The sequence below is a fragment of the Spea bombifrons genome, chromosome 2 (genome assembly GCF_027358695.1).
Source record: "Spea bombifrons isolate aSpeBom1 chromosome 2, aSpeBom1.2.pri, whole genome shotgun sequence".
Taxonomy (NCBI): Eukaryota; Metazoa; Chordata; class Amphibia; order Anura; family Pelobatidae; genus Spea; species Spea bombifrons.
In genome coordinates this window covers 68,387,841-68,414,733 of record NC_071088.1, presented here as the reverse complement: position 1 = coordinate 68,414,733, position 26,893 = coordinate 68,387,841, and the positions used below count along the sequence as shown (strand labels likewise).

Genomic DNA, 26,893 nt, shown 5'->3' with positions numbered 1-26,893 from the left:
TGTGGCCCTGCATCCATGTTACATTGAAATGCTCTTTAGCAAGTCTGTCTTTGAACCAACAGCAGGGAACCTAGCTAACAGGCTAGTGTGTGTGCTGGTGACATGGACAGATAGTCGTAGCCTTTAGTCCTAAATCCAGCCCCACTAGTTTCATGGACTGGGGGCAACTGCTGGCAGTGCTACCTTACAAATGACACCAAGCAATTATATGGAAAAATAATACAAAGTTTCAATGTTTTTACACTGTTTCTTTTATTGAAAGAACAGACTCGGTAACACGAGTTAGGCACGTGTCACTGATCAGAAAATTACAAATGACTGGCTGGTATTTTTTAACTGATGTCTACTTTTGTAATATTATGGTACATAATTAATTCTCCTCTTGTTTTTATTTCTTCTGTAGAAGTTCTGTAAAGTGTTGCAACAGGAGCCTGAGGTGCTGCTTAGTGCAAGGTCTTTCTGGTGTCACAAGGATGGGACTGATTGACAAGAGACCTTTCTGGGTTGAAAACCCGGTTTTGTTTTGTTTTTTAACCTTTTTTTTTTCTGATGTTTTCATGGACACAATGACTGCCAGGAGGAAATCCAAAGGCTTCGTTAATTAGGCAAGAAAATAATATAACAAATCTGAAATTCTGAATGTTACAAGACAATACTACAATATCTTTTCTCATGTGATGTGGCTGATACCAGGAAACACTTTACCGGTGCCACAGCATATCCACTGGACACTTCCTAGTGTTATTACTATTTTGTTCTATGTGTTTTTTTTTTATAACATGCACCTTATATTAAAATAAAGAAAACAAAACTGACAAATCTCACAATAAAGTAAGGGTGGAAACAAAATGATAAAAGGAAGTGGTTTCGAGAATTCCACCGATTACTGAAAATGTGTGATAGAGCTTACTGGTGTCCTTAATTATGTAGCTATTTAACAAAGAGAGAGACTGCTGGGTACCATGCTGTATATGAATTCTGTAAATAAAACCTCACAGTGTTACATCAATGATCATGACAAAGTGCCTGTTTTACACATTGAAGAAATATGTGTATTTAACTGTTTTAAGACATTAAATATAATAATCCAATTCTAAAGGCATTAGTCTACTATGACCTGTTCTTGAACATAGTAAATATGGTTTTAAGCATGTCATAAGTATGCCTATTCATTTCCCATAGAGTCTCAGTGAAGACTTTACTGTAATTATACTGTCAATCCAAGTATGGAGTTATAACACTTTCTTGACGCTATGTACAATGTTTTTATCAGATTGCTCATCAGCTGTAGAGATTGTTTAAAACTGCATTTCCTCTGTAAAGCTGTTATCTAACATTTGGCAGGAGTTGTAAGGTAGGTGCATATAGAAAACAAAGTAATTGTTCATGCAGTGGAGGATAAATTATTTGAATGCTGTCCAACTCACTCTCACGTGCAAAGTTTCCATTATTTACCAGAATCATTCATGAGGCCTTTCACATGCTGTGGACTCAGACTCTTCTGATGACCTGCTAGCCAATTGTTTCTGACACCAGTGTATTGATGTACAACAGTATTGTCATAAAACAAATGCACATCATAATCTAAAAAAATACTTTGTAGAACATACAAAATACCACTTGCAGAACTATCATGGTGAGCATCAGCTTCTTTATGGTCCCAGGTTGCTGGTTATTCTGTGACCTTCATCAATAATATTTCAGTGAGTCCTGGAAGTTTTTGAGACTTGGTGTCCATTATCCACACTAGAACGCAAGATGTGTTCAGCATTTCAGAAGAGATCATGGTGGGAGTTTTGAAATTTCTTAACTGAGTTACATCAGTTTGGTGGCTTTCCTGCTCTATAGCTGCTGGGTTATGTTGCTGCAGGTCCAGATTTTACAATGTCATTGTCTGCACATACTATGTATGTCCATTGGTATTTCTTGGTTTCTGGGTCTCTGCATTGGTTATGCTGTTCCTTCACCTCTGATTATCTACACATACTTTGTATGACCATTGATGTATATTATTTATGTAATGGGATTTTATTTAGAATGTCTGAGGCTCTGGATCCTCCTCTCAGACACCTACCATCCAGTGGAAGAAGCCGATTAAAACACTTAGTGTGTCAAGCATGTGATCAGTACTAGAAAAAGAGTTGTACGCATAGCAGCAAAGAGGGTGAATTAGAGGTCAAGTAATTTGTATCGTGGCTACAAGGCAGTGTGCAAAATACCTTACAGGATGCCTGCACCGCAGCACTCTAGCCAGGACCCTCAGAGTTCCAATCAGAAGACGTCCCTCTGTCCGTTAGAGGACGTACCTAAACTGATCAAAGCAGTGTAAGGTGTTATGGAGACACCCAAATGCTTTTCCAGTCCACCCGGTGTTCAAAGAGTTCATAAGTGAGGAGCCCGAAAAAAGATCCCTGTGCTTGTTCCTCTCAAAATAATTGAGGAAGAAGAATTGTAGGAAGGCAGAAGGTTACATGAGACAAGCACTTCTTACATCAGCTACTCTTGCCAAAGTTGATAGGATCTTGGTAGGTCTACTTGAGGTGGAGATGAAGAATACGACACCAAAAACTTCAGATGCTACCTGGGATTTGTATAGCTGCTAATTTTATGTGTGACACAACAGTAGAAGCACTGAAGTTGGTAGCCTGAAATATGGGGCTTAATAGGGTTTAAAACATGGTGGGCAGACACTACTACAGCTTATATGTCAACCCTTACAAACAGGGCAAATTATTGGGGAGGGTGGCTTTCTTATAGGTCATGGAGGAGCTTTTATTCAGATGCCTCTCCAATGTGAAGCAGCTGGATAAGAACCCTAGGTTTGGCTGACACTTTGACTAAGGTAAAATACATTTTTGGTAAGGAATTTACCGAAGTAGGGGCTTTTTCCCCCTCTCCCTTTCCCCATAGTAGCACCCATGGTGGCGTCTGAAGAGTTGATGGGCTGCCTCTCCTGCCAACACAGATACTCTTGTAGGTTTTTTCTTATATAAAGCTCCAGGAATTGCTAAATTGTGGCACTTCTGGCTTTCAGTGTTTCCTGCATTAGAAAGCCCATTTACACCTTGGGAAGAAGTGGGAGAATATACAGAAGAACTGAGAGAGTTAGCAAGCTGTCTGCTGTCTGTTCTGCCCAGGCTATGCAAGCTAAGAAACCCACCTTTATGTTCTTTTCCTCTGCCAAGAAAATGCATGCTTTCCCTGCACACAAGGCCTTTCCTACCATTATTGGGGAGGAATGGAACGATCCATAATGAAAGCTAAGTATATAGTGGCAAGAAAAAGTAAGTGAAAACTTTGGAATTACCAGCATTTATGTATAAATTTGTATAAAAAATATGACATGATCTCCATCTAAGTTGAAGAATAATGAAGAAACACAATCTGTTTTAGTACACAAATTTTGTATTGTTCTTGTTCATACTGAACACATAATTTAAACCCTAGGCTAATCACGTCAACAAAAGCTAATTCAAGTTGGGAGTTCGCAAACTGCATCTGGAAGCATGAGAAGCATCTGCTGATGTGAACCATGTCTCAGAAGACCTACAATCAAGAATTGTTGATTTACATAATATTGGGAAGGGTTACAAAGTAATCTCAAAGAGTTTACATATTCATCAGTCCACAGATAGACAAATTGTTTATAAATGGAGATGAGTTAGTACTATGGCTACTCAACATAGAAGTGGGTGCCCAGCCACGATGCCTCCAAGGGCACAACGCAGAATGCTCAATTAGGTCAAAAAGTAATAGCTAAAGGCTTGAAGGGATCATTGGAATTGGTTAACATTTCTGTTCATGAGACTACCAAATGCAAAGCATTGAACGGGCATGGAGCCCATGACAGGGCAGCATGGAGGAAGCCGCTGCTCTCCAATTTAACACCTTGACACTCCACAACGCTACTGGGAAAATGGTTTGTGGACTGATGAAGTTAAGGTTAATTTGTGTGGCAAGAACATGCAGAATGGTGATTTAGGGTTGCTTTGTTGCCTCAGCCTAAACAGCTCCCCATCTTTGAGGGGACAATGATTTCCCAAAATTTGTCAAGGTATCATTCAGGATAATGTCGAGGGTGGCTGTCTGACAGCTGAAGCTCAGTAGAAGTTGTGTAATACAGCAGGGCAATGACCCTAAACCAGGTCCGACCCAAGACATTGTGCTGCCTAGTGTGAAGTGTGAAACACCGGCCACATTCATTATGTTATATCATGATAGTTTGTGAGAATTTACAAGCAACAGCACAAAAGAAAGGTGGAATTAAACTTTATGATGCCCAGGCTCAGCCAACCCAACTCAATAAAATGCATATAATACCTCTCACTGCAGGCCACCACTGTAATTGGTGTCAGCTCCAGGATTCACTCCGAGTGAGCACTGATGTGATGCCTGATGTCACCGTACTCTCCGGGAAACTCACGCACATGCTGAACTCTAATCACGGAGGAGTGTGCATTTGGTCTGCAGACCGCAGGCCTATGCCACCGCTGCCTATTTAGCAGCCTGCCTTTGCCACCGCTGCCCCTGAAGCAGTCTGCCTGTGCCACCACTGCCCTAGAAGCAGCCTGCCTGTGCCACCGCTGCTCCTGAAGCAGTCTGCCTGTGCCACTACTGCCCTAGAAGCAGTCTGCCTGTGCCACCGCTGCTCCTGAAGCAGTCTGCCTGTGCCAAGTCTGCCATTGAAACAGCCTGCCTATGCCAAGTCTCCAAACCTACTACTGTTAACCACACAACACCACAAAAATACAAATAGATACATTGAAATAGATATTTAGTAGAAAGTTTGCTTTTATATCATAAAAACAAAGCTAGGCTATAAATTAACCCCTTTGTGACAAAGGCTGATTTTACTTTTTGTACCCTTCGTGACAATGGCCGTTTTAACATTTCTGCGCTGCTCGTGTTTAGCTGTAATTTTCTTCTTTCCCGTTTACTGAACCTGCTAAATAGATTCTACTATTTGTCCTGAGTTTAGAAATACCCAATGTTTTTATGTTTTTTTGCTTTTTTCTACACATTATGGGGCAATAAGTACAGGTAGCGTTTTGCTATTTCAAAGCCATTTTTTCCAAATCTGGTAATTCTTCCCCCCCATGTGCCATTTTGGGTATCTTTGAACCCGGCCAATGCAATTTACCCCATCAAGTCATATATTTTTGAAAACTAGACAGCCCAGGGTATTCCAAATGCTAGTATTTTAACCCTTTCAAAGCACTAATTCTACCATCAGTCTTTGTCAAACTTTATGGTAGTAATTTTTTTTGCATTTGTTTTTCCACACACATTTTACTTCAGGTATGAATAAAAAGGTTCTCGTATATGTCACTATCACAAAACACCCCAATATGTGTTCAGCAACATCTCCTGAGTACAGCGATACCTCACATGAATGATTTTGCCTGGCTGTTTGGGGGCAAAAGGGCCACATTTGGGACATGCGCATTTTTCAATGTTGAACTTTGGCATTTGGGGATCCACTGCCCATGCCCTATTTGGTACATCTTTGAGCCGGGCCATTTCAGTGTGCCCAATAAAGCCATATATTTTTGAAAACTAGACACCCCAGGGTATTTTAAATGCTGGTATTTTAACTCTTTGCTTGCACACATTTTACCACCAGAATTTTTTCAAAGTTTGCAGTAGTATTTTTTTGTGTGTATTTTTCCCCCACACACCTACTTTATGTATGAATTTACAGCTCCTGGTTCATGCCGCTGTCACATGACACCCCAATGTGTGTTCAGCAACATCTCCTGAGCGCAGTGATACCCCACATGCATGGGTTTGTCATTTTTTGGGGGAACTAAAAGGCCAGATTTGGTACGTGTGCATTTTTCTAATTGGAAATTAGATGTGAGGGCATCCTTCCCCCCGTGTTATTTGGGACATTGTTGAAACCGGCCAATTCAATTTACCCCATCAAATCATACATTTTTTAAAAGTAGACACCCCATGGGCATTTAATATGCCAGTATTTTAACTCTTTCCATGCGAGAATTGTTTTAAGCTAATGTGCTAATTTTAGGACTTGCTCACAAAAATATATTTTTTATATATATATTTTTTTTTTTGCCTTTTTAAAAAAAAAAAAAAAATTTTTTTCAACTTGAAGGTTCCCCTGATAGTGACATCAGTGGGAAATTATTTTTACATTTTACTGTTTTTTTTACTATTTTTTTCCAATTGTTATTAATTTTATTTTATTTTTTAATTTATTTTTACTAATCACACTGTGATTAGAAAGCTGAGCTCCATTGACTTGCATGGTTGAATGCCAGTGGCGGAACTACCGGGGTCGCAGGGGTCGCGACTGCGACCGGGCCCCGGCGGCAGGGGGGCCCAAGCCAAGGGGCCGCCCGAAATCGGGCAGGGGCGAGACCTCGAGGTGCGGCCAGGGCAACCGATCTTACGCGAGCCGCACCTCAAGCCCTGCTACTTACTTGTGGGAGGGTCTTCTGGACTGCACAGAGGAAGCGGAGTTCACGTGACATCCTACTTCCTCTGTGCTTTAGCAAAGAAGGCAGAGGGAGGCCGCACCCCCTGCTGAAGTCTGTGAGCGGCATCGAGGAGCTGTAGTGCTGGTAAGGGGGTGGGGAGGGTGTTTGAATGAGTGTGTGTGATTGAGGGGATGAATCTGTGAATGAATGATTATATGAATAAATGAGTGTGTGTGTGTGTGTGTGTAAGTGCTGGAACCTAGGCATGATGGGACACACTCCTATCATGCCAAGTCAGCCAGTACATGCTGAAACCTGGCCAGCTGCCCCCCTTGTGTAGTGATGCTGCCAGCAGTATGGGGTCTGCACTTACAGCCACCCTGTACCAGTATGTACTGGCTGACTTGGCATGATAGGAGTGTGATTGCTAACAGCAATCACAGTCCCATAATGCCTAGGTTCCAGCATTTACTGGATGGATGTGTAAGTGCTGGAACCTAGGCATGATGGGACTGTGACTACTGTTAGCAATCACACTCCTATCATGCCAAGTCAGCCAGTACATGCTGAAACCTAGCTAGCTGCCCCCCTTGTGTAGTGATGCTGCCAGCAGTATGGGGTCTGCACATCACTTACAGCCACCCTGTACCAGCATGTACTGGCTGACTTGGCATGATAGGAGTGTGATTGCTAACAGCAATCACAGCGAGCACAGTCCCATCATGCCTAGGTACCAGCATTTACTGGTTGCCTGGGTATGATAGGAGTGTGATTGCTGTTAGCAATCACACTCCTATCATGCCAAGTCATATTGCTAATTTTGTCCAATTGTGTGTTACCTACTTTTATTAAAAGATTCTTGCACCCGGGCCCTGACGCGTCTAGTTACGCCCCTGTTGAATGCAGTACCTGTATTCAACCTGCAAGTGGAGCCAGAGTTCTCTAGAGAGGGTCAGGAGACCGTCTAGCGAACTTTTTCACCTTTATTGTTTTTTTTCCCGGGCCATCTTGCGGATGGCGAAGATCACCGGCAGCGGCGGCTGTGACCGCTCTCCGGAGCGGTCACAGTCCATCCAAAGGTAAGTGTTTGGTGTCGCTGGATGCCTCCTGATCGAGGCATTCCAGCGACACCATTTAAGTTCAGGAGGTGATCGTTGATCGCCTCCTAAACGCTTTTAAAACGGGTGTCCGCCGCCATGCAATGTATGGCGGTTGTTGACGCCCCGGGGTGGGGCCAGACATGGCCCCTGGTGCGGATCATGGCGTTGCTGAATGCCTCGAGGTCGAGGCATTACAGCAACGCCGTTTGGGTGCAGAAAGCGAACGTAGATCGCTTTCTGCACCCGTTTAAAGACGTGCCAGTTCTGGCACGTCATTTGTCATAATCGACTTGTTTTTCCGTGCCGTGCCAGAACCGGCAATTGTCATTAAGGGGTTTTAAAAAACACTCTCCTCCACTTTTGGTGTAAAAGTATACATTTTATGCTTTTTCGTCAGTTCTGAGCTCCCTTTTATGTACATTTTTTGCTATGCATATTTGCAGGTAATGACCAAGCTATAAGGTTGAGAAACCCACCTGCCACACAGGAGCCTCTGGTTTCCAAAGAAGCCTTTAAATTCCAAGACTCATTGGGTTAAAAATGAAAAGGTATTCAGCTTGGTAAGCAATATAGTCATGAAAAATTAAATAGGAATGACTTAACTAATGGTACTTTGACGTAGTGGGGAGCTATGCAATAAATGGTCATATAGTGTGACAGAGTACCCAATATTTATGCCTTAGATGTTTTTGAATTATATTTTCTAGGTATGCGCTGACTTTTTTGCTTTGTTTTGTGTACCAGAGATTATATAGCTGGACTACAGGAGACTCTGAAATATGGTAGGGTATTCCAAAGACTAGGTACAGCACAGATAAAAGCCTGGGTTCGTGAGTAGGAAGAGAAGATAACAGTTGGAGAAATTTGTGGGAGGAGTGAAGTAGGACATCAGGAGGGTATTTAGAGATAACAGGGGAGATATAGGGCACAACATGTTAGGGTAATGGTTAGTAGTTCTGTGGGACAGATGACACCAATAGAAGGACTGGCATGGTAGGGAAGCAGATGAAGAACTATACAAAAATGGTGTTAACAATGGATTGGAGTTGGGAGAGAGGGAGGACAATAGGGGGTTGCAATAATCCGGATTTCATCACAAGAGAATGGATAGTATTTTAGTAATTTCTTGCATGAGAGATATTTTGCAGGTTCACTAGCATTAGATGAGCAACAGGCTATGAAGGATAAGTGGAGCTAGGTGTACCACCAATGCAGCCAACTTGGTCCCTTGGGTGGACTTAATAGAGAAATCAGAAATTGTAGATAGAAAACATGGAAGTTAAACAGGAGTGCAGTTTTGAAAACAGGAACTTTAGGTAGTGGGATGTCATCCAGGATGGGAATCCTGCTAGCAACAGGCTCCCACTCAGACTGGCTAACACAAGGAAGAACAGTGCTGATCATGAAAGACTCTGGTTAGGACACAACACCCTCCAAATACTGGCCAATAACCTGCCTACCCACAACATACAAATGGCAAGAACAAGATCCACACCATCAACACATACATCCTGCCAGTCATCAGATATCCTGCTGGCATAGTGACCAATGGAGGACACAGGCTGCCAACGTGAAGACTCGGAAGCTACTCACTGAAAGCCACTCCATAAGCACTTCCCAACCGCCTGGCCAAAAGCTGAATGGTTCCCGCTTTCCTAGTTATTTTTTCCATACATTTAGAGGCATTCTTTAATGAACACTAGAGGTCGCCAAGACACTAGGTTCTGCAATTTATACACTATAGTAAAATGTGACATGATATTGACTTCATTTTATAATAATTTATATTGTTACAATGGTCGAGCTTTTTGGCACAAAATTATTAGACATTATTATTGTGATATGTGTGAGTAAGACCCTGGAGCTGCTTTTGCATTTTTTGCTGATTCATGAACTACATTTTTTATAATCACATTGGTTTAACTTGTTGCAGAAGTTTTTTTACCACGATACATAGTTTATCCCTACAGAGATACCCTCCTTTCACCAAAAAATGAAGAAAAAAAAAGGTCTTAAATAAAATAGTAATAAAAACAGAAAATACAAAATAATGATAACTATAAGGAACCCCAATAGAGTATTGTATGTGATATGTCTCTCTAAAACATAAAACAACTATTTATATTGGTAGTACTTTAACCAGGGCTGGCCTTAGGTCTTCAGGTGCCCTGTGCGGACTACTTCTCTGGCGCCCCCTCAACAAAAAATAAAGGGAACAAATCTTTTAACAAACAACTAGTTTTCATTAGAGATTATTTATGTGCAAGTGCAAACAAGTACAATAATATATAACTGGTAACAATAATGTACAATAAATACCGTATTTGCTCAATTAGAAGACGACCCCCCCAAAATTTGACTATTAATTTAGGAAAAAAAGAAAAAGCCTGGATATAAGACTACCCTATAGGAAAAAAAGATTAACTAGTAAACATTAATTCACATTTTGTCATATTTAATAAAAACTATGATTTAGAAAAAATATTTAGTTTTTCCTTTTATTTGCCACTCTGCCCCAGTTATGCGCATCTGCCGCCCAGAAATGCCTTATACATCCCGATATGCCACTCTGCCTCCCTGATATGCCTTTTGGCCCCCTATATGAAACTCTGCCTCCAGAAAACCATTGTACCCCCCCCCCAACTTACCAGTGCATCCCTAGACTTGTCCCCTGTGCTTCACATTCCCTGATGTCTAGTGGGGGCAGCCGGTGGAGGTCTGTGCAATGCGCGCAGACAACCTCCGTTGCCGCTGGTCGGTACTTCCGCCGCAGCTTCTATGACTGAGCACCGGAAGGTCATGTCGCACTGGTGCTCTGTCATAGAAGCCCCGGCAGAAGTGCTCGCAGCGGAGGTTGTCTGTGCGAATCACGCAAACGTTCACCGACTGTGGGATGCGCACGGACAACCTCCGCTGCTGCTGGCACTTCCGCCGGGGCTTCTATGGTGGAGCGCCGGAAGGTCATGTGATGCCGGCGCTCTGTCATAGAAGCCCCAAGAGGAAGTGCTGGCAGCTGCCAGAGAGGAGGATCCAGGTCCCCAAAGTGCAATCTTTGTAATAAAAACAATTTTTCGTTATATATTGAAAAAATTGGACCCTAGGCAATTATTATTTCCTTGGCACCCCCTCCATGCTCCCTAGCATACAATCACTCCCTCCGCTCCCACACCAACATTTTTTTTGCCACACTGACTGCAGATTAGGGGAAGACTGAGAGTCAGTTCAGTCTTCCCTCCTTCTGACCCTACCGTGGCTTTGAGATGTCCTCTCCCCGTACTCATCCCCAGAGTCCCTTTGTCGCCTCATTCTCTTTTCCTTGCTCCCTGTGGTTCAGGTATAGATCAAATACACAACACATGCAAACAGCACTTGCGTGTATAGATCACCTGAATAAGACATACAAACCCTATGTTTGCAGGTACACATAAATAATGTATGAAAACATTTCCCCAAGTATAAGACGCACCCCAGTTTTGGGGGCCAAAAAAAAAATATATTACATAAAGTTATTGTACTGGCTGCCTGGGCATGATATGAGTGTGGCTGATGTTGGCTGCTAGCACCTGTTAGCAATCACACTCCTATCATGCTCAGGCAGCCAGTACATGCACATCACTTTCAGCCTCCCTGTGCCCCCTACACACGGACCCATGCTAACATACATACATACATACATACAATTTACTCCCCAACCTTACCTGAACTGCAGATCTTCTGCTGCTGCTCGTCGACTTCCGTGGGGGGCGCTGTTTCCCCTCTGCCTTGCTCGACGCGGCTGCACAGGAACTGAGCGGAGTCATGTGATGCGGTGTGCATTCACGTGACTCCACCGGGTTCCTGTGCAGCCGCGGCGGATGAAGGTAAGCAGCAGTTAGTTTAAAAAAAATAAAAAAAAATCTACCAGCGCTGTATAAAACGCACCCAATTTTTAGACCCCAATTTTTTCAAAAAAAGGTGCATCTTATACATGGGGAAATATGGTAGATCAATTGAAAATCACATGTGAACTCAGCTTTGAAGATATAAATCAAATAAACAGAATCAGACATACAAATCCTATATTTTCAGGTATACAATAATAATGTATGGAAACATAGCATAGCAGATACAGATCAATAAAATAACACACAAACCCCGCTTTGCAGGTATAAGTCAACTGGAAATCACATATAAACTCAGCATTAAAGGTATAGATTAAAAGAAACCTAAATTACAGGCATAGATCCAGGTTGCACACCCCAAAGGCCAGCCCTGTTGTCCACATAGAACTTGAACAGCACCCAGATTAAACACACAGATTACAGCCCAGCCTGAGCCATTTTTGTCCCCAAACAGCCCAGCGTGAGCCGTCTTTGTCCACAAACAGCCCAGCGTCAGCCATCATTGTCCCAAAAACACCATGCCTGTGCCATCTTGGTCCCCAAACACCCTGCTTGAGTCAACTTTGCCTTTCGCCAAATCACTTATACATCTATGATACACACAAAACATTTATACAGTCACTCATTCACTCTTTCATTTACACAATTATATATTCTCTCAGTCATTCACACATATTTATTAATGCATTCTCACAATTAATTCAAGCATTTCATCCACACAAGTGTCTGCGCACCCAAATAATAAGCAAGTAAATTATATGTGCAACACAAAAATAATATGTATAAAGATACTCTTCCAGCGAGAGTTCCCACACAAAGTATGTTAATGGTTCCTCTCTGGCAGCGTGTGGACGTATCTGCGATGCACGCACACAACCTCCGCTGCTACCCGGAACTTCCCCTGGGGTTTCTACGATGGAGCGCCGGCGTCACATGGCCATACCTGGGAACTCTCCGGGTTTGACCTAGAGATTTCCAGGTGAGCGCTGCTCCTCTCTGTCGGTGGGCGGTTCCACTGATGTCGGGGGCAGTCCCGCTGATGTTGGGGGCCGTCCCGCTGATTTGGGGGACGGTCCCACTGACATCAGGGGGAACACCCCTGTGTAAATGAAAAAATGGGCGGGGAGCGGGGTGTGTCAAGACCCCGCTCCTGCAAACCGTAGGATTTGGGGTCTTGACACGCCCTGTTCCCCGCCCATTTTTTCATTTACATGGGGGTGTTCCCCCTGATGTCAGCGGGACTGCCCCTGACATCAGTGGAACCGCCCACTGACGGAGAGGGAAGTTCCCAGGTATGCACATGACCTTGCAGTGCTCAGTCATATAAGCCCCAGTGGAAGTGCCAGGTAGTAGCGGAGGTTGTCTATGCTCATGACACAGACGTCCAGTGGCATATAGGGGGATATAAGGCATATATGAGGGGCAGAGTGGCATATAGGGGGGTATAGAACATATCTAGAGGGTAAAGTGGCGTATAGGGATATAAGGTATATCTGAGGGACTGAGTGGCAAGCTGGAGGAGGGGCAGATGTGCATAACTGGGGGCTGGCAGGTTGGCAAATAAAAAGAAATAAAAACAAAAAATGCGTTTTTATCAATCATAGTTTTTATTAAATAAATGAAAAAATAGTTTACATGTGAATTAATATTTGATAGTAAAACATTTTCCTATAGGGTAGTCTTATATTTAGGCTTTTTCTTTTTTTCCTCAAAAAAATTATACATGTTAAAATGCGGGACGTCTAGAAACCCAATATATCGGACTCGGCAGTTGCATTAGTTCGGTACACCTATATGGCTTTAATTGTCTGCATCGTGTCTCATTTGTTTAAAACTCTGTGACGGTTTATCATTTCCTCAATCGTTCCTCAGAAACTGCGTGAGCACGTCAGGTATTCTGGGAAATGTAGTTTTCGCTGGCCGCTTAACACGGTTAAGCTGGTAATCCATTAACTACAACTCCCAGAGCCATACTCGGTTGTGTGTCTGTTGTCGGCGCTTTGACTATACGCTTCCGATAGAGGTGAGAATCAGTAGATGCCCCGGGATCTGCAGGTGAGCTGGGTATATATAAATGTGCACTGACGGAATAACGAAATAGCGCTACCCGCTTGTTCGCTTATATGCTTATCATAGTTAGGGTATTACTTAATGCGACCATTTCCGTCCTGGTGGTTTTTTTCCCGCCGTGTTTACGGCCTGCTTGCGGCCGGGGAGCCTGTGGTAGAGTTTAGAGGTGGCTTTAGCCAGGCATTTGTCACTAAAAGTCTCCTTTGTTTTTAAATTTAGGACATTGCATCCACAAAAGTCAATATTAATCTTATATTTAAGTGAGAGACGAATGCGGTGTACAGCTGTTAATTAAAATCCTAGTGTAAATATCCATAGATATGGGGAGCTACACGGAAGTGCGGCCGTGGAAATTTCTGCGTGTAAGTGCGTGCTGCGGGGTAATCCTTATAGAATGTGGGTATTTTTTATGTTTTAAGTGATCGCCTTGTAAATTGTCATTTGCAACGGCATATAGAAGCCTAAAATGTTACTTTAAATGTACACCATGTGTTATATAAAATGTGTGTGTACTGATGAGTAGCAAAAGGGGAAACGCCATTACTGTTTGGATTACCAAGGCTACACTTGCTTGGAAATCCGATCTTTATGCTTTTTGAAGTATCTGTATAATTCGATCTTTGCTACTGTGTGAATGTGGCTGTATCTTGGGCTATCAGCCCGCTGTGCATGTGCGCAGACCGGGTGTGAGATGCCATTCTGGCACACTATGTAACTTATGATGATCCTGTAGACTCTTAAGCTAGGGATGTTTATGAAAAATCTGTTACATGGCTGCGTTGAAATTTAGCCGTGTATGATGCATTTTTAGAACCCGCCAGTAGCACACGCTTCCTGTTTAAAGTGAGTTTTGTACAGCACTGTGTTTTCTTAGTTAAACCCAGTTTTCCCAAGAAACTCAGAAAACCAGATAGTTTCCCTGGGATTGCGGGGTGCAGACACGGATGGTCCAGATGATTTCAGATATTACTTGTCCGGTTGCTTGGGGACTCTTGCAAAAGGTTGTCCTCAACAGGGCGCAATAGAACCGCTGCTTACCTGCAGCAGGGATAAATGGGGGGTTTAAAAACACCCGCCTGGAACTGCATGTCCCGGGCATTGGACGACACAAACTGCGCATACCTGCGCTTAACCTTGATTATAGGCCGCACCCCCACTTTAAAGACCTAAAGTGAGGGGAAAAGGTGCGGCCTATATTCGGGCAAATACGGTATATTTTTATGGTGCCAACTGAAGTGTTAAAGCTTCTTAGTTCATATTAAATTATTAGTAGGTACACACAGTGTAAAGATGGTAGTAAAGTAGGGCTGTGTTCTGCAGCCTCAGATTATAGTATTCTAAGTTGCAGCACTGGTGAACTGTCCGGGGAGTGTATGGTCAATAAACAGACCGATGTATAATGCAAGTTGTTGCAAGCCGGTGTTAAATGAAATAGTTTTCCAGCAGTGTTAGTACAAGATACAGTAACAGAAGGATGATCCTACTTCTGAGGACTTAGTTACAGTATTCTTGAGCCCGCTGTACTTTGTCTTTATTGACAAAAACAATATTCATATATACAGAATAAACAAATACAAGATATTTTGGTTTTCTCCATGCAGGATATACTGGTATGCATGTGTTCATAAAAAATGCAGAAAAATTACTTTACCGTACCCAATTTGCATTTATTTAATTTTAATAGCAACACTAAGGTTTTATTTCCCATATTCATCACAAAATTCAGAAATGTATGCAATACACTGTGATGTTTCACCACTGAACAGCTTGCTATATCGCTTATCTGGCCTGCCCTCCCCCCTCGGATGTTACTGCAATAAGCAGTCCCTGTTCTGTTTTTTAATATTTGCATTTGTCTTTGCCAGCAATTCAACCACCTGTTGGGTTTAACCCCCTATTCCTGAAGAAAGGGAGTAAAGTTATACTTCAGCGTCCTTGTCTTTGTGAAATCCAAGCAGTGTGTGGGACATTTCTAGTTCGCACTCCCCATGTGGGCAGCTAGCATCGGATGAATTGTCTCCGCATGAATGCACAAGCACTTGGAGATAAATACAAAATAACACAAGGTCTGGCCCCCAAAGTTACCTTCCAGGAACCATAGGTTTCAACCCTGATTTTACATGTACCCGCATACATACAAAACCACCAAGGTCTAATGCCTGAACTTTTCTGAACTTTTTCTACCTTTGCTTATAAACCGAATATTGCAATATCTATTTTGGTCCTAGTTCAAATATTGTCTTTTTGTTTTGCATAGCGCGTTTACCAATTTCGGTTTATTCACCAAAAAGGGAATTGCTGTTTACTGACTTCAATTTACATATTGAAGGAACAACTCTAGCAACCTTCTGCTGCAAGAACATGTATAAAGCAATGAGATTTCTTGATTGAACCATGTGTTATGCATTGCCGGTTCAGTCATTCTTGCAGAGCAAGTTGCCTGGGATGGTTAGTGAATGCAGTTGAAACAACTCCCCTGCAGACTCACACTTTAGTAAGTAAGCTCAGTAACTGTGTGCTGTCCTAAAAAAAATGCCTTGTCCCTCTACAGATAAAGGTGTGTTGAGAGCGTGATATTGGGCTAAACCGATGATTGCGATTCATCTCGGATATTTCTGAGGTAAGTCATTTGTGCATATTTATGAGGTGGAAAACTTGTAACAAATCCACGTGCTAGAATTGAAGCCAGCCACCCAGAACAAATAAACAACCTGTTGAGCTTTTTCTGTGTCTTCTTGTGCCCTTTTCTGATTTAAAGAACGAAGTTTCCTTTATATTGTTAAACTCTGAACATGTATCTGACATGTGAAATGAGCCACTTATTCTTAGCTTTTCACATATTACTACACGCTGTTATACCATAAGTAAAATATCTAGAAGCTGCTAGAATGATAGTATGTGTAGTTGATAAGATTCTTTTCTGACTTCCCTAATAGCTTTATCTGCATACATGTTATGCATATGTGTGTCATGTGACACCTTGGTAAGTGATCATAAAGTCATTAAAAAGCAAGTGCTACTGGCTGTTATTTAACGAACGGCTCTTAACAGTTTGATAGCCAGATGGTAATAACACAAAAGATGTTTGCACTTCAATGAGCACGTCCAGTTATGAGGTTATCACTAGACTTGGAGGCTCTATGTGTTTGTCTTTGGGGGGGGGGATCTTCGTATTCTGCCAATATTCGCCTATTCCTGTGTTAGGTTCAGGCGAATATTCGTGTGCATTATTCGTTTTTTTTTTTTTCTTTCTTCTAGAAGGGGTTAATACGGTGTTAACGCGGTACGGACTATGAAGTAGCTTTGGCGCCAGGAGTTAAAATTTTCGTACGAGCAACTCTATTGGTCGCCTTCTGTGGCTTCCTCTGCCATCAACCAATGAAGACGAGCCCCCAGCTGGCGACCAATAGTCGCTCGTACAAACTTTTAAAATGCTGGTTCAGTGACTTGGCCGACAGAGAACACTGGTCTTACTGCTATAACAGTTAAAGGTCCGTACGAGTGGCTTTATTGGTCGTTCGTGGTCTCTGCCGGCCAAGTTGCACCAAGTTAACCCCTGACTGCGAACCTACGGATGCTTAGGTTTGCTGTCAGGCGTTAAAAAGGCCGTGCGAGTGAGCCAATTGGTCGCCTGCAGGGTCCTCCTCTGGCATCAACCAACTTGTTGCTACTAGCCGTCCGCAGACAACCTCCGCTGGCGGCACTTCCGCCGGGGCTTCTATGGTGGAGCACCGGATGGATATGTGACGCCGGTTCTCCTCTATAGAAGTGCTGGCAGCGGAGGTTGTCGGAGACACACTGCGGGGCATCTGGATCCTTACCCTGCTGCAGGGCTAAATGGGTGGGGGAACACCTGCCCAGCGCCTGGAAATGCATATCCCAGGCATCAGGCGGTACACAATGCACATCCCTGCGCTAAACCATGATTATAGGCTGCACCTCCTCTTTCAAGACTTAAAGTCGGGGGGGAAGTGCCATTTATATTCTGGCAAATACGGTTTTTATTCCTTCCCTCATGCATATTGGATTTCATTATAATGGCAGCACAAGCAAAGTATTTGAGGGCTGTATGTGCTCATGTTACATGAAGGCAAAGGATAAATTATACTCCCCTTACAGAGGGCTGTTTGTTTAACTTGAGCTGTTCTGCTCAGATGACTACAACATGTTTGCATGTCTGCATTGTGGCAGCTGCAGATATAACCCATTTCTGGGGGAACCTAAGCTATAGAAATGTAAATCCTGGTATATTTTAACATCTCGAAACTAAAGTCTGACTCATCTTAAGGAACTGTCAGAGTTCCTGTCCTGCTTATTTGCATGGAATGAAACTGTAGGCCTTACACATTTCTACGAGGTTTGATAACAAAGGATCTTTAAAAAGGACTGTTTACTGTTCTGTACAGCCCCTCCAATGAACCGTGCATAATAAAAAACAAAACCAAACAAAAAAAAAAAACCTTTTGACCTGAATGAAAAAGTAATACAAACATTTAGGGCAGATCCTTTTGTGGGCTCGTTTCCCATCCGCTTTTGGCTGCTTTCTGCTCATGCCCTTGGAAGGAGTCCCTTTACATCCTGGAGGACCATTTTGCCGGTATAAAAACTTAATACAAAAAGTATGAATTTGACTTTAATAAAAAAAAAGTGAATAAACCCTCAACAATGAATTTAAAAGAAGTTGATTAATGAATTTGCAATAAATAATTAGATTAATAAAACCCAGAATGCATGCCCAAAAAAATGTCCAAAGAAAATAAAATCTAAATTCCTTATGTCTTAATTTTAAAGACCGATAGTGCCAGAAATTTAATCCTGTGGAAAAAAAATTTTTTTCTTCCTTATCTGAAGAAGATGGTAGACAACACCTAAAATAATCGGATATTAAACATAAAAAATAGTATAATATGTAATATGAGGAGTATACCCAACTTTAAGCATACAAATGTTACTCATAAGACTGGATCTGATAAATTCACAAACACTTTGTGTTTTCAGGGTTTTTTTTGTTTTATGTAAGCACCTTATTTTAACACTGAGCACTTTATGAGGTCTGTCTTCTTACATTGAGTGCGGGAAACCATTCGCATTGAGTACAGCATTCATAGTGTTTGGAGCATACAAGACTTTGAAAATGTATATATTAATAATGCTTTAACATCTGTTACATGATACTATAGTCAAATATGTACCTGTCACAGCTCAACAAACTGCTCAAGAAATGTAAAACACAGCTCAAGAAACGAAAAACACTTCTTAGAGGCACGATTGGTAGATCTGGACCTGAAACATCAAGACATGTTGATCTTGAAGCCTGCATGAATATGACCCCTCATCTGTGCTTAAAATATATGAACCAAAGACTGCAAATATTAATACTGGACATAACAGAAACACAGAAGTGAATTTAAAGGCAATTTGGCTCCCTGTATTTATGTATCTTAAAAGCTTCCTCAGGAATGTAAGTGCGATAGGGGGTGGATAAACATAAAAAAAACTCTCAATAAACTACTTCCTTAAGCAGAGTATTACTCTGTCATATTATCCAGCATGAAAATTCATTGAGCCAGACTCTTGTAAATCCGTATCTGTGGTGTGCCTCCACCTCGAAACCTGACCAAGGCCTGAACATTGATAAAGGCCAGCTCCCAAAGTCTGGCATCTGCTAAGTGACAGTAGACAGTGAAGATGGTGGAGATTTGTGCTTTTCTGGGACACTTTTCCATAGTGTTTAACTTCTAGCAGCTGTGCTTGTGGAACAAGCAAAGATATGTCATATACAGATGCTGCACTCCCAGCAGGTCCCCACTCCCTCTCGTGCCTGCCAAAGCATACGTAACTTATGTAACTACATATACACATGCACAGAAAGCACTTATATTGACTTTATTGGGGTAACTTTACCAGTGACCGGCTGCTTCAAAATAGTCAAAATTGATATTGAAATAAGAGGGGGGCAATCTGCTGCAGCTTCTATTAAAAATGAGTGCTTTTTTTTATTTTTCCTACATTTTCAATTGGACACTAAAGGTGCAACAGACTCTCAGCAGAAGTGATAGAGGCTAATACAATGAGGAAATGCAAACCTGCACGGGGTGGGTGTGAAGCTATCCTGAATCTAAGGCAAGACCAAGGACTGATTAGGGATTGGGCCTTTAAATCAGAGAAAATGGCGACTATGCGCTTATGTGCCATCCAATTGTATGTTTCTGTTCCATCTTTCTAGACTGATATCTCTTCCAGATAAAATGAAGACACCTCGCACTTCATTATTTAAAGAAGAGTAATCCCAGTCCTACTTCCTAGCATGTGGTTTCTAGGTTCCGTTAAGGGTTGAGTTTCACTGGGTCTCTCATTTTAAGGTTGATGGGGGAGGGTTACTGTCTTTATTGTTGCAGTAACCAAATGGTTACGTTTCTGAAAGCACTTAGTGTGTCAGCTGCTTGAAACCAATCCTTGTACCTAGTAGGTGCTCCAGAGATTATTTGCTACAAAATAAAGGGAAGGCTCGGCTGATTAAGACTGAACATTGTCAGGGGTAGACTTTTAGGAGCCATCGTACTTTAATTTTTGAATCTATGGGTGTACTTGCTAACCAGAGAAAACATTCCGGATCAAGCTGTTACTGTTTGACCTGCCCTGTTACCCTAGCTGGAGTTCTGACTCGGTGATCAAAGAACCTTTTTGTTTCCTCTCCATCAGTGTACAGATAATTTTTCTTTGTAGGAACCCTGGAGGGAGGACATGTTTGTAGGTAAAACAAAATATTACATACAGTGTATTTGCCATCAATGGGAATATACCTGCCAATATTCAGTTATTGCTTGGGTTATACAAAGAAATTTTGGTGGATATACACCAAATCTGTGTATGCATATTTTTATTTAGTACCTCCATTACAGTAACTATGCGTAGTTTTAAAATGGCTTGTAGGCTACTCATAACATTAACAAATGTATGGTGGGATTCTGCGGCACCCCCCCATATGTATGCATTTATCTCTTCCCCATCCCCCAGCTCCTAATCTTGCAATGCTGGCTTATTAGAGACCTCCAGGGGCTCCCTCACAAGCATTTGCAAAAAGTGATCAAGGCTAGCTGCTTCGAGCATCTCAGTGGTGCAAAGTAGTTTACTATGCAGTATTTGTAGCTGGCAGCTTTATGCTTTTACATGAAGGATGTCTTACTAATCACTGGTTGGACCCTTAATGAAGACAACGGCCTTAAAATGTTCGGGTTTCTCTGATTTTTTATTGAGCTTAGTATGACCTTTCGATTTCTTATCATACAAGGAGGAGAAATCTTTTGGTGCTTAACTTCTAGTTCATCTGCGTAGATTTGCCCCATCATGCTTTTTTTTTTTTTTTCTTACGTCGGATAGAAAAATGGTCAGAATAGATGAGAAATATGGATCTAATCATGTTGAATTATATGGCCTTCTGACAAGATGCCACAGCTGTTGTGCCTCCTTGACTGTGTGACATGAGTCTGTAGGGGGGAGTCTTTTTTTCTATTTTCACAGCTGCTGTGCCTTCTCAAGCATCTTTATAGTAGTTTAATCCACAGTTTGGTGTGCATGAGCAGAATAATAGTGATATTATTTAAATAGAAGCAAGTGTTTAACAGCTGACTTTCACTAGGTTATATAAAACTGATATATACACACACACACTAATCCTACATTTTACAGTTCAGTCCACTAAATGTTTATATAAAGACACACACACACACACATGAAATGCAATTGTATACCATGCAAGCAACTATTTTAACTTCCTTATCTATGGCGCTTCACCAACAAAAGAATGGCACCCTACCATGGTACCATTATCACACCAATGATTGAAATCAATTGGCGCTCTTTCTGCACATGCTTATGGGTGGTCTTGTTGGATCCTCCTATCACAATCTCAGCTTCTGTATGTTAATTTCAGATGTTAAGTGTCTTTGAATTGGTCATGTTCAATCACAGGTTAAGATGTAAAAATTCAAGTTATCGATGTTTTAAACTTTGCCCCCATAATCCTGCTTTCTTATAGCTAGTATTCCCAACGTCACTTGAAAAGAACTGCTGTCAACAGTTACCTTCTCGGCCCTAGTTAAGGTAAATTATAGAATATTTCCATGAATGCTAATGCAGTGCCAACGGAAATTCTGTAGAGCGATTGCAGAGCCAAACACCTAGTCACCTAGAACAGTAATGGAGAAGAGCAGTTGCTAAGGATAAAAAAAAATGGTTTGGGATTCTTTCTTTAAATGATAAAACTGTGTCCCTTGTGCTTGTATTTTGGTACAACAGTAATAGTTTTAGAATTACATTTATTAGCCTGACTCAGCTGCTAACCTTTCCGCTACTTACTGCCAACAAGTCAAACCTGTCTTTGGAAAGCACCGTGATATTTTAAACTATCCTGGCAGGCAGCTGCAAATTGTTAGCCAAATAACATGTCTGGGAGCCACCATGGCTAGTTGCTTCTGGGATTTGTCAAGATCTGGTATAGACAGTTCAATGTCCTGGGTTTTTTAAGCTTAGGCACTTTTATCATGTAAAAACTCTAAAATCTCTTGTTAAAACACAACACTTAAGCTGGTAAGTAATGGATATTTGATCAGTAGCTGTAACTAGTGTTATGAGCACAACATTATCTATATGTAGAGTATACCTGAAAGCATTACAATTCTTGATGCTGATCTATACCTGTGATTAAAAAGTGGTGGTATGATTGGTTGTAACTTATGTTCTGTAGTTCTTGGTTACTATATTATGCAATATTTAAGTAAACAAGATTTGAGGCTCTAAATAGATTTAGCTCTTAAGATGTGTCCGATCTGCAGCTGCATTTTGCGCTGCACCTGTTCTTTCATGTTGTCCATTTTAACCTAATCATAACTGAAACGTCGTAAGCTACTATACCAATTATTTGAATCATCAGCACTTTTGTGCAGTAGTGGTAACATGGGCACAACAAATCTTTTTCTTAAGGGTTTTTTTTTTTTTTTTAACTTCATAGTTTGGACTTATCCTCTAAAATATCTTCTGTGTGTTGAGTGGATCAGAGGGGGATGTGCATATTCTCTTTGTGTGGTGGGCATTTCATAGATGTTGGCGGTTCTGTCTCCCAGCTGAAATCAACTGTACTACAGGAAGCATATACCGCTTTGTAAAAGCAAACTTTCTGTGAGTTGCCTAGCTTGTTTTCCCATGCATTGTCACCATGAAGAGGGGAATGACGGTACATTTACTTGCAATTGCACATAACAATCCAAAGCCTGCTATGAGTTGCTTATCTAATGAATGGACATGCTTATAGTATTTCTGTGTACATCTCTGGTTACATTAAAAACTTTGATAACTATCATCTGTTGCTTAGCAGGTCTATAAATTAGATAAATACAACCTCCAATGAACAACACATGACATATTACAAGATGCAATGAGTTATTCAACATAAATAGAGCCAAAATGGAGAAGCCGTGTGTGAAAAACTAAGTACACCTTATGATTCAATAGCTTGTAAAACCACCTTTAGCAGCAAAAACCTGAAGTAATCATTTTCTGTATGACTCTGTCTCTCAGATCGTTGTAAAAGAGTGGGCCCAAATTTCTCCAATGTTGCTTCAGTTCATTTAGGTTTTGCGGGCATTTGTTTATGCACAGCTCTGAGTCCCACAGCATTGTGGGACAGATGGACTCAAATTTGACTCTAGAATACCTTGGTATGCAGAGCAGTTCATGATTGGCTCTGTGACTGCAAGGTTTCCAGGTCCTGTGGCCGCAAAACAAGCCCAAATCATCACCCCTTCACCACCGTGCTTTCTCCTAGCCAACCTTCCAAACAAAAACTATACTTGTTCAGTCTTTCTCTAATTGTACTCCCATGAACTTTTAACATTTGAAAACATGCTAACTGAGTCCTGTAGAGTCCTTTAGTGATGTAACTAGGTTTTTGTTTTTGTTTTTTTGGCAATTCCTCTGAGCATTGCACAGTCTGATTTTTGTGGTGAATGTTTTCCACTTTTGAATAATCTTTCTCACTGTAGAATGATGATGTTTAAGTTGCTTGGAAAGGCCTTATAACCTTTCCCAGATTGGACATCAACAATATTTCTATAAGATCATTGCTGGTGTCTCTCCTCCTTAGCATTGTGTTAACACACACCCGAATCCTCCAGATCAGCAAACTGCTATAACTTTGGCTTTTAAAGGTGGTGGTCATGCTTGCTGATAAATTAATCAAGGATATTTGATTAGCAGCACCTGTTTTGCTACTTAGTATCTTAATTCCTATAGAAGCAGTAAGAGTGTACTTAATTTGTCACACATGGCTTCTCCATTTTGGCTTTATTTTTCTTGAATAAATGACACTGCGTAATATGTAATGTGATGTTCATCTGAGGTTGACTTTGCCTAATTTGTAGACCTGCTAAGGAATAGATGTGTATATAGTACTGTGCAAATGTGAACAGAATAAATATCTAAATCGAGTCCATATTTGGTGTAACCTTTGATTTCAAAAATACATGTCGAAAAATTTACAGAATTTTCATGCCTGTCTGAAACATTAGCACAGTACTATATAATTATTGTGGGTGTAAATTTCTCCGAAACCTGCATTTTCATTAAAAAAAGGAAATTGTAAACGACATGTTCACAGTAATGGTAGTATCACTTTAATGGATAACTGGGTGGAGATTCAGCCGTAGCGATGTGCTAAACAGTATTGTAGATGAAACCAGGAAGGAAATTTGACCTTTCTGGTGTGGCTGGTGAGTAGCGCTCTTGTTTCTCTGCACATCTTAAATTCAGTTTTTCTTTTTTTTTCTGTCCTATACAAACAGGATACGTTTTATTTTAATATACTGGTGTAGCTACTGTATTTTCTTATGTTTGAGTACAAAGTTAAGCTCCCTCTGGCATATTCTTTAGTGGACAGTGTGCCTGCCGTGCATAGTTGAAGACTTATACTCCTGACACTAGTTAGTTTAAAGTCTTTCCAGTTGCAACCTGATGCCAAGTTCTAAAGAGTCCCTGCTTTAAAACACTGCTTGAATACCCCACTTAGTGATGTACCCCGGTATGCATTAATGATAATAAAATAACATGTTTTAGTATGAGAATGTTCCTCTGTTTACTGTCACATTTTCAAAGCCCCTTAACATTTTTGTTGGATATCAGAAAACATTTTGGTGCATTTTACATTTTTGTTTTCGAAATAAGCAGTCTGTGACATGTTAGGGACTTTCTACCGTCTATATCAATATGCAGTCTCCACCGATTTAGCTCTCTACAAGAAGTACAAAGTTCACACACCCATCGTTCTGATGATCGGCACGTCCATAATAAATCAGGGCTCTCTGAAAACCGTGTAACTTGGTAATTGTTTAACGTAAGTCCTAGTTAATGTTTCGTGTTTGGAGTGACACGGCCAGCAGGTCAGAGTCCTCCTGCGTTTTCAGCTCAGTGGTGCGGTAGCAGAGGTCTTTGCTTGTGTCTGCATGTGTACCTAGTAACATTACCACAAGGTTTCTTGCTCTTGATATATCTCGGAATCCCTTTGCCCCCTCCTGGCTGTTTTGTTCCTTCTCATGCCCCCAGGTGGGTCCTTGCCAGTCTCCCACGGGTACCGAGCAATAAACAGTTTTCAATCTTTCACCTGCTGCGTTTTTGTTGCCAAATGTGCTCAAGGCAGCTCTGGAATGGACAAAAAAAATTGCTGTCAGCCTCTCTCAAAATATCTGTGCAAGTGTTAATACCTCACTGATCAAGTTATGGATAAGTGACTGCCAGCTGAGCTGCTTTTAAACTTCTTTTAGTAATGAGAAGCTTTATCTTGGCATTATTACTTGGTACGGGATGGTTACTCACTGGAAAGCTTTCGCTGCTGTATATGTAAATGGAAAGACTTAAGGTTATTCGTCCATTTATTACGTCCCTTTTGGCCTGCACATTTTAAGGCGCGTTCCACTCATGTATTTAACGGTATAGTCTAATGTCCCTGACACCCCCTCTAAAGGACAATGCACATTAAAGTACTCAAAAGAAGTTTAGTATGCATTCTTCCAAAATGAAAAAGCACCTACCTAACCTAGAAGTTGAAGCAGCTGCCCTCCTGAGTGGCCTGGCTTTTCTTGCCACTGATTGGCTGCTTGAATCAGATGACCAGGGGCACTCATTGAAACGATGAAATAGGAACATGCATACTTAATACACAGAAACATAGAATTTGACAGCAGGTCAGGGGGGGATGGGTCAAGCAAATGCAAGAGCCTTCTTGAACATATGCCTTCAAACATGACTTCACATCAGAGATTCAAATTAGGGTTGGATTTCCTAATAAAAATATTATTGGCACCAAACTGCTATATCTGCTTGTTTCTAACGTTTCATTCGCCTTGTTCTGAGTATTGCGTAGCACTGATTTTTAAATGAAGTCATCGCAAACGCAGCGAACAAGCTGACTCTGTGATACTATGACCTACTCATGTCTTTTGCTGGATTTTGGGTCTGGTTCCTGAAAATCCATAAAATAATTTGGCCGCTCATACTTTGTGGTCTGGATGGGGCTGGCTAATGGTGTAATTTAAGACCGTTGTCAGTCTTGGTGATAACAGGTGACAGTCTCTAATTATTTCATGAATCTCCAAATTTCTCATTGTGGATGTAATTTGAGTACTTTCATCTGTTTGCTGTCGGTGAACACGGGATTAGCAAGTTAATCATAGAAACATTCTTATTGAGGAAACAATGTGTGTATGTATGAATATTACTGGTTATGTTGCCTAACAAGAAGTTTAAAGTACTCCTTTTTTTTTTTGTTTGGGACAGTCAATCGTGATAGTTTAGAGAAAAAAAGAAACAAACGTTTTTGTGAGCTATTTTCATGTCTCTTTTGAACAGGAACTGCTAGCGGTGTGAAAATGTCCAAAACAAAATCCAAATCCAGATCTCCCTCCTCTCGCTCCATATCCCGTTCTCGGTCCCGTTCGTTCTCGAAGTCCCGTTCGCGATCGAGGTCTCTTTCACACTCACGGAAGCGTAGACACAGGTAAGAGTTTAATTTGATGCCTCCATGTAATAAATGTTACGTGCCCTTGGTGTGTTGCTCTACGATCATCAGGTAGATGATGAGCATAGATTTCTGCACAGAACTGAATGGGTAATCTCTGAAGAAGGCATAAGCTTTCTAGAATTAGTGTATGATTGGGAGACGAGCTATTTACATGACTGCATGGACTACTTGTGACTTTAATCCCTTTACATATTAAATTGCTAACGTACGCCTGGTGTCCTTCTTGGCATCGACTATGAGCAAAATGCTTAGTCATAAGATTGCTAGCCTAAAATCGTCCTTCATTCTCTTCTGAAATACTGTCCGATACAGACTAGACAAATCCCACTGACT

General features: G+C 41.3%; 2 protein-coding genes across 5 annotated transcripts in view; both read left to right on the top strand.

Moving 5' to 3' along the window:
- MAP7D1 (MAP7 domain containing 1) overlaps positions 1-1,010 on the top strand; it is a 39,160-nt gene extending 38,150 nt beyond the window's left edge. For both annotated transcript variants that reach the window (XM_053454665.1, XM_053454666.1), the window contains one exon: positions 404-1,010. In XM_053454665.1, coding sequence (XP_053310640.1) covers positions 404-414 — 11 coding nt within the window. In that variant the 3' untranslated portion in view covers positions 415-1,010. The remainder of the gene's footprint in view (positions 1-403) is intronic.
- Positions 1,011-13,389: 12,379 nt separating this feature from the next.
- THRAP3 (thyroid hormone receptor associated protein 3) overlaps positions 13,390-26,893 on the top strand; it is a 28,416-nt gene continuing 14,912 nt past the window's right edge. For 2 of the 3 annotated variants that reach the window (XM_053454663.1, XM_053454664.1), the window contains exons 1-3: positions 13,390-13,476; positions 16,043-16,115; positions 26,399-26,536. In XM_053454663.1, the coding sequence (XP_053310638.1) occupies positions 26,409-26,536 (128 nt within the window). In that variant the 5' untranslated portion in view covers positions 13,390-13,476; positions 16,043-16,115; positions 26,399-26,408. The remainder of the gene's footprint in view (positions 13,477-16,042; positions 16,116-26,398; positions 26,537-26,893) is intronic. The other variant, XM_053454662.1, reaches the window with a different exon arrangement.